The sequence below is a fragment of the Chaetodon auriga genome, chromosome 22 (assembly GCF_051107435.1).
Source record: "Chaetodon auriga isolate fChaAug3 chromosome 22, fChaAug3.hap1, whole genome shotgun sequence".
In the NCBI taxonomy this organism is placed as follows: domain Eukaryota; kingdom Metazoa; phylum Chordata; class Actinopteri; order Chaetodontiformes; family Chaetodontidae; genus Chaetodon; species Chaetodon auriga.
The window spans coordinates 18945410-18953150 of record NC_135095.1 but is presented as its reverse complement, the minus strand read 5'-3'; the positions used below and the strand labels follow the sequence as shown (position 1 = coordinate 18953150).

Below are 7741 nucleotides of genomic sequence, written 5' to 3'. Positions count from 1 at the left end.
TCATAGTCACAGTCAGTCTGGAGGTGGTTCATAGTGACACATGTCCGACTCAGTTTGTCACAGTTTGGTCTGACCAACAGTTTATGAGAGATTCAGGGCTCTGATACCAAACAGGAAGCAGGAGAGCAGAAAATATTCGTATTTAAGAGAATGACACGATATCGTTTTTCAGTGTTTTACTAAAAAAAAATTGTCATCACAATCATCAGCTGAATGAACTGAAATGTTTACACTTCTCATGTTTGTGCAGAGGAGAACTCGTCCTGATGGTGGCGCTGGAGCAAACGTCGGGAGGTTTTCCCCTTTCGGACCATAAATTTGAAGTTAAATGTGAGTGTTGCATCGTCAGTGAAAGTGTGGATTCAAAGGCAGGAGAGGGATTTGTCTGCCTCCTCTGGGTGTGAGCGTACGACCCGCCCTCTCATCCTGCGCTGTTATTGGCTGAAGGTACACGCCCACTGCCCACAAAGTGATGCTCTGAAATGTCCAGAAGACAGCAACATATGAAACTAGAGGCAAAGCCAGAGTCTCTGCAGACGGACACCACCGCACTTCGAGTGGGTCGTACGTGATGACTCATCACTTTTGAGTGAGTGAATCATTTTCAGGTAGATCCTGACACTCGTTCTGCCTTCATGTCACACCTGGACTGTTGTAGACAGGCTCTTAGAACAGGTTCTACATGGATTTACGCTAAATTTCCTGGTAAATAAAAATGTAAAAACAGCTGATGTATGAAAGAATACTGCAGCGGCTTTTATTGAAATCCTGAATTCATTCACTGAAAGTTACTGAAATGATCTAAAAGACGCTGATGTGTTTGAGTTCACTGAACATGTTAAAGGACAGATTTGTTTTTTTTTAAGTCTTCTTAATCCAGGAAGCTAAAATGAGGCTTCAGCAGTCTGAGTTAGACAGATCACGTGGACGCCTGTTCGGTGAGATGCGTCCAGGTTTGTTTCAGGGTAAAACATCAAAAAATGTGCCTGCAGGTGACTGACAGGACGAAGACACCGATGATGAGCGTATCTCACACTGTCGAAGCTTCACTGTGTTTACACTTCAATCTCTCACAGTGCAGTCAAGTTCTGAAAGGATCACTATGTACATATGTACAGATCTGTGTGTATTTACAGTGTGTATACAGTGTATATACACAACAATCCGTCATTTATCTGTTCTGAAGTTTGTTCTGATTATTTTTGATCCATCATCATTAATCCGTTAAAAAAATGAGAGACAAACAGATTCTGAAGGCACAATCAGAGCAGCGTGGACCAGGATTCATCCAGGCTGCAGAGGCTCACGAAAGGATGGGGGGGGGGGGGGGTGCTGCTGGAAGTCTCCAGTCCTCCTGAACCTGCTCGAGCCCTGGAGGCGGAGGCGGAGCAGACGGAGGAGGCGGAGGAGGCGGAGGAGGCCCTGTCAGACTCCTGCCGTTGATGGGATGTTGGGTGTCCAGGGCCCCTGGATGTGCTGGCTCTGCAGGAGCCTCTGCAGCTCCTTGAACTGCTCCACCGTCTGGTCCTTCACATCAGGGTTTGAGATCTGCAGGCGGATGCTGTCTGTGGACCAGCTGAGTTCTCCAGAGAACATCTCAGTCAGGATCCGCGCCACCACTGGAACCACCTGAGGACATGGAGAACCAGGTAAAAACTGAACAATCAGAATCCCAATGAGAAGAAGCGCTTCACTACCAGATGAGGAGAATCTCAAAACAACCTAAAAGCTCAGGATCTGTGATCTTCATGGTTGGTCGGGTTAATAAAATAAAATCCTAAAAATGCTTTTATACGTAGAAAAATGTTGTGTAAACACGGCTCATGTCTGAAGTTTAGCGTCTTGTGTTCGTCACGTCTTCACTCTGAAGTCCGTTCAGTGTTTAGAACCTGGAGGTTTCACGTGACTGACCGACCTGGACGATAATGAGCTTCTTCTCTTTGGGTTTCTTGTCGGGCCAGTCCTCCCCAAAACAGAAGCAGATCTCGAAGGGTGGAGGGTTCTGAGCTTCACCCTTCTGGAAGGAGATCAGCCCTGTGGACAGAAGAACGTTTAACATGTGGCTCGACTCTGCTGAAGCTAAACACGTAGAGAGTTCTGTCACAGCTCTGTGATTCGTCACCTTGCAGGAAGTCGTTGAGGCTGAACACTCGGATCTTCTTCTCCCTCTCCATGGGGTTTGGTGGACCCTGTTCCGGCATGCCTGGCCCGGACCAGAACACCTTACACTGACAGAGGCGGACGGCGTAGATGTCCTGCTCCCAGATCTCCAGGATCAACCCGCGGTCCATCACGTCCAGCAGGGCCTCGGTGTAGAACCGCTGCTTCTGGTTCTGGATCTCAGCCGTCCCAGGGAACAGGACCTGCTGCAGGGTGACAGGTCCAAACAGGTCCACCTGCTCCGGGGTCGGCTCCAGATGTCCGTAGTACAGCCGGCAGCCTTGAGGATTACTGACGATCAGAGAACCCATCGTCCGGCCCCGGTACTGGAACTTCAGGTCCAGATCTGTTACTGCGGTAACACAGAAAGGACAGTTTTTACATCTGCTGTTACGTCAACAGTCCTTAAATCAACAAAAATCATCCAATGAATCCACGATAACTGTGAACTACAGTAAAGATCAGTGTTTCTGAATCAGCTGCTGTGATGTTAAAAAGGTGTTTGAGTCACTCGTAGCCACAGAACCTGTTACACCGTCCACCACACCTTTGTCACTGTGAGCCAACAGGTAGGTGTGACGTCCAGGTGAAGCAACAGAACAGACCAAAGGACAAATAAACCACTCTGTCCTCGTGTTAACCTGCTGCAGCTGTCAGGTGGACTGGCAGTGCAGTTACAGTCTGCAGTTCATCCGTTTTAATACCAGAAATATTCACGAGCCGTTCTGAGGAACAGTCACATCACCAGTTCACCAAAGCTTCAGGTCTCTTTGGGTGGGGACTAATTGTTCTCATTGTCATCTCTTGGGAATTAAGGTTCTCAATAGATCTCTTCAGATTTTGTGGATCTGTGAACATCTCTCTGCTGATCACCTGTAACATCAGAATAACCTGAAACCGTCTCTGAGATCAGAGGCTGTACTCACACGGGACGCTGCTCAGCAGGTCGTACTTGCAGGGTTGGTGGTTCTGAGGGTCCCCCTGGTTCTGGACACACACCAGGCTGCTGGCATCCATGGGGGTCGCTCCGGGAGCAGCGGAGGCAGCTGGGGCCGTAAGAGAATTCAAGTCCTGGAGTCCATTAGAGAGTCCTGCAGGACTGGTGAAGCTCCCCTGCTCCACCATCGCACCCGCAGTCTGGAGGTGGGAGGTCATGGGTACGACTCTTTCCTGGTGGACAGGTATTGGGATCCCGTGTGGAGGTCCAAACGTCCCATTGGACAGACTGAACTGATTAATGTCTGAATGAGCTGTGAAGGAAGGGGGTCACTGGTTAGCACAGAGAGGAGCTCCACGGCAAACTCAATGGAAACTCTGAACAAGTTGAACTTTGTCCTTTGTTTTCTACTGAAGTTAATGACGATTAGATGTGACATCATCACTTTAATGTGTTTCAGATCGTCCTCAGGAGCTCTGCCCCTCATGAACACATGGATGTTAACACGGAGCGTGAGAAGCAGCTTCTCGCTGTGGTCCTGGCTGAGTGTAAGAGGACGCACTCGGCTTCACGTTACTGAACGTTTCCAGGTAAACAAGCGTCTGCTCAGGTTTGTCTTGTACTTACTGATCGTCAGCTCCATTAGATTTGGCATCTGAGAAGAAAACAGATTTTTGTAGTTGAGTCAGTCAGATGGTGACAGTACGAACAGTCTGCTTGTACTTTTACACACTTCATTCCTTACCTCTTCCTCCTCCTCATCATCAACGGCATCTGGAACAGAAAACAAATCAGTCAACGACAGTTCAACGGGATCAGTTCTGCTTTATCGCTGTGCTCAGAAGCCAAAGCCAGCAGTCTGCAGCTCGACGGCCCGCCGGCCGATCAATCAACACAGGTGGAGCTGATCAGTATCGATCACAGAGTCTGACAAACTGATTAGATCAGCCAGGCTGCAGAGGTCGCGAGCTCAGAGTGTTACCTGCAGTCACACAGTGAAGGTGAGCGCCCTCACCTGTGCTCCCGGGCGTCTCGCACACCTCGTAGATCTTGTACGGTTGGACCGGCGTCTCTTTGGTGCCGTCGTACTTCAGCTGAAACTCTCTGCTTTTGTTCAGAGCGCAGCGAAGGTTTGCTTTCCACTTCGCAGGGTCGGGTTCATCCACACCTTCCTGATATTTACCTGTCTCCAGAGCCCACGCCTGGAAGACACCCGGCAGGACACGAATTACAACAGAAACACAGCAGAATGAGCGTGACCTGACGATGACGTGCCGTTATTACACTGAACTGACAGAACGTGTTAATCAGAGAGCTGCAGAGGTGCTGGGACGTGGATTTTGCTGTTTCTGGGGAAAGTCAGGTAACCTGTTTCCTCTGTTTCCAGTCCTCACGCTAAGATTACTGACTGACTGCAGCTTGATGTTTAACAGACGTGTGACGTCAGAGGGACAGAGAAGAGGAAGAACATTGAAGGCTGACTGTCCCTGAACATCACACTGATGACAGGAAGTCTTTGTTTCAGACTGGATGAGAAGCTTTGACTCCTCCTCAGCTCAGCCTGGATCATTTCTAACACGTGAACAATCCAGATGATGAGGCCTTTCAAGCACTTCTCTCGTCTCACATGTGAAGTCTCAGCTCAGCGAGCAGACATAAAGCAGAAGCAGCGAAGCAGGACGTGACGTCTTCAGCAGTGAAGTTCAAATCAGCATTTTAGAGAAACAGTGAAATGAAACTGAGGCTCGAACAGGAAGTGGAGGAGTCCAACACTTCCTTCTTTTTCACGACACGACTTCTCTTCATTGACTTGCTGATGAATCAGAGCTGTTTTCAACCCTTTCAGAGCAAAATGTCTTCATGTGATGCTCGTTTAAAGTGTGAAGAAACACACTGACATCACACTGAAACACTTCTGTAACAAACAACAGACTGATGTCACATTAACAGAACACACACAGTCCTGATCCTTCATCCTCTCTGTCTTCATCTCGTCTGCACAGCATCAGCCTCAGAACCTGTCAGACTCTGTGAAAGAGTCACTTTGGAGTTGAGGCCGAGATTCTTCTCAGATCAATCAGATCAATAACAAAAAAAAAAACTTTTTTCTCGTCTCAGAGCTGAAGCGGTAAAACCTGGCCAGCAGTGTGTGTGTGGACGTTACTGTTCATTCATTCAGCTGATAACGCTCCATGAGAGGACACACAGCTGACAGGAACCAATGAAAGTCAAACTTCAACATCAAAGGAAGCTTTAAAACCCAGCAGTGACGCAGTTTGACGCAGTTTGACGCAGTTTGAAATAACTTCAAACTGCTTCAAATGTTTCAAACTGTTTAGATGTTTAAACTCTACAGAAAACATATTGAACTGTTTTTAACGGACTCCGCGGAGGCTGCAGTCCTCCCTGAGGAGGACACAGCGTGTCAGCACAGCGGACAGCATTACGTCTGTCTTTAGCTTCAGTGAATCAGAGGTCACAGGTCACAGGTCACAGGTCAGAGCTCAGGTGTTTCAGGGTTATTCTGACCTTGAAGATGGTGTTTTCCTCATCTGACATCGGTGTGTGGCGGGTGGCGTGTTTCCAGGGGATCTGGAAGAGTCGGTGGTCTGGACTGAGCCACTGTAGACCAGGATACCTGCCGCTGTTCACCTGGGCCAACAACCACGGCTTCAGACGGATCCTCCGGGGCTGGATGCTCATGGTGGGCGGACTGGGAGCACTGGGAGAAGGACAGGGAGGACACTAGAGCAGATCGTGAGCAACAGGGGAAGAGAAGAGCGAGGTTAGGGTGACTGGAAACGGTTTATTATTGATCATTATTGATCACTGATCTGAGATCAGCTCGTCTGATACGATCCATCGGGAACAAAACAGACAGTGAAAAGAGTTCAGTATGATGTCACAGTGATGTCATCAGACTACAGATGTGTCATCGATCAGACAGTCCATCGATGACATCGTTCATTGATTTCTTAATTACATTTCTCAGTGACTCCAACACACTCAAACGTGTTCAACATGTTTTTGTTCCTTAAAGTTTTGGGAAGTCAGTGAGTCACAGTCACAGGATCAGATCTCAGATCAGATCGACCAACTTTCAACGGACAAGCTGGATCTTTAATCAGTCACAGAAAGTGACATCGTGACGTCTGAGAGTTGATTCGGAGTTTGTTGTTGAAGACGAACTCTATGTAGGGATTTTACTGATGGACTCACCTGGTCTTGGTCTTGGTCTAGATTCTGGTCCTGCTGCGTTCCGTGAGTCGAAACAGCCCCCCGTTCAGATTTTAATCGTCTGTAGCGTCACCGTGACGTCATCTATCAGTCAATCAATTAATCGATCAATTAAACAAACAGCCGCCGACACACAGTGAAGCTGCTCACAAACTTCCGTGAGAAACTGTGAGTTTGTGACGGAACTGAGGTCAAACCCGAGTCAGTGAGAACAACTACTTCCTGTCAGCGAGACAAAATAAAAGCTTCATCGCACAATCGTCTAAAAATGAATGTCGTTCCAGAAGAAGGTACGTGAGAGCAACAACAGGCATGAACACACATACACACAGATTATGATCAATACCAGGTGTAAATATAGTAAACAGTGCAGTATAAATACAGAGTTACACACAGTCACAGTGTAAAGTAGAAGTGAAGCTTCGTGTATCCGGTACCAACAGGCTGCTCGTCGCTGTTCGTTTCCTGAGACATCAGAGAGAAACACAAGAGTTCGTCTTCTTCCAGGCTGCACGTGTTTCACTGCAGTGCCTGAAAATGGATTTCCATCTCTGTTTAACTTTAAATACATAGAGAAATAAAAACATGAGTATAACCAGGCTGTAATCTATTATTGTATTTGATGCATTTTGTTGTTTCCGATTTGTAGACATTTTTCTCAGATGGAAAATGATCTTCATCAGCAACAATGAGACAGAAAAATATATGATTGGATATTTTCCTGTAAAATATGTGTTTGGTGTTTAATCTGTCAACTTTTAATGAGAAGAATAAAAGCTGAACAGTGTCAGTAACAGATGATCTGTCAGTGCAAAGCATTTCATTTTAATCACATTTATTATCCTTTTCAATGTACTATTTTACGTTCAATCATTAAAGAATTTGAGGGTCACGTTCACTCTGAAAACGATGTGTCAGAGGTCAGAGGTCACAAAGCTTACCCAATCAGCAGTGACGTGTATGAACCCACAGCACTGAAGGCAGCGCGCGCGTCTCAAAGATGTCGGTGTTCAACGCGCCGCAGTTTCTGTGTAACTTAGAGTTTGTCTACGTTTTGTGGGGCCTCAGGTGTTAATGTTGGTCAAAGGTCAACTTCATTGTCTCTGTGGGTTAATGCCCGCGAGACACACGACATTATAGCGCATCAACAAGACTTCAAAACAACTGAAAATGTTGTTTGGCTTTAAAATAAGTATTTTATTGTGAAGGTGTGTCAGGTAGTTTCCGATGTGGTACTTGGTAGCTGCAGGTATTTTTACAGAAGTAGTTCAGGTTCCTCCCCTCCTTCCGCTGCACACCGGAAACTAAAGTGCGTTTAACTTTCACAAAAAACAAAAAACAAAAAACCGTCAGTCTGACCAACATGAACCCTTTTCAGGAAAAAACAGCCAAAGACTTTTTAATGAG

At 46.8% G+C, this 7741-nt stretch overlaps 1 protein-coding gene across 2 annotated transcripts; it reads right to left on the bottom strand.

The window, feature by feature from the left end:
* Nucleotides 1-201: 201 nt before the first annotated feature.
* irf5 (interferon regulatory factor 5) lies at nucleotides 202-6524 on the bottom strand. 2 transcript variants are annotated; one of them, XM_076722805.1, is made up of 9 exons: nucleotides 6317-6524; nucleotides 5627-5842; nucleotides 4080-4299; nucleotides 3843-3871; nucleotides 3725-3752; nucleotides 3087-3410; nucleotides 2123-2512; nucleotides 1916-2034; nucleotides 202-1629 (listed from the first exon to the last, which is right to left on the bottom strand). In XM_076722805.1, the coding sequence occupies exons 2-9, from the start codon at nucleotides 5798-5800 to the stop codon at nucleotides 1426-1428; spliced, it is 1488 nt and encodes a 495-aa protein (XP_076578920.1). In that variant the 5' UTR covers nucleotides 5801-5842; nucleotides 6317-6524; the 3' UTR covers nucleotides 202-1425. The 2 variants fall into 2 exon arrangements, with proteins under 2 accessions (XP_076578920.1, XP_076578921.1); XM_076722806.1 differs by having other exon boundaries at nucleotides 204-1629; nucleotides 4113-4299.
* Nucleotides 6525-7741: the final 1217 nt, after the last annotated feature.

Bases quoted from the DNA above. Each gene is read 5' to 3' on its own strand.
- irf5 (XM_076722805.1), bottom strand. From the start codon at position 5,800: ATGAGCATCCAGCCCCGGAGGATCCGTCTGAAGCCGTGGTTGTTGGCC. The intron at 4,300-5,626 runs GTCAGAATAACC...GGTGTCTTCCAG, and splicing joins AGGAAAACACCATCTTCAAG to GCGTGGGCTCTGGAGACAGG. The intron at 3,753-3,842 runs GTAAGGAATGAA...TTTTCTTCTCAG, and splicing joins ATGATGAGGAGGAGGAAGAG to ATGCCAAATCTAATGGAGCT.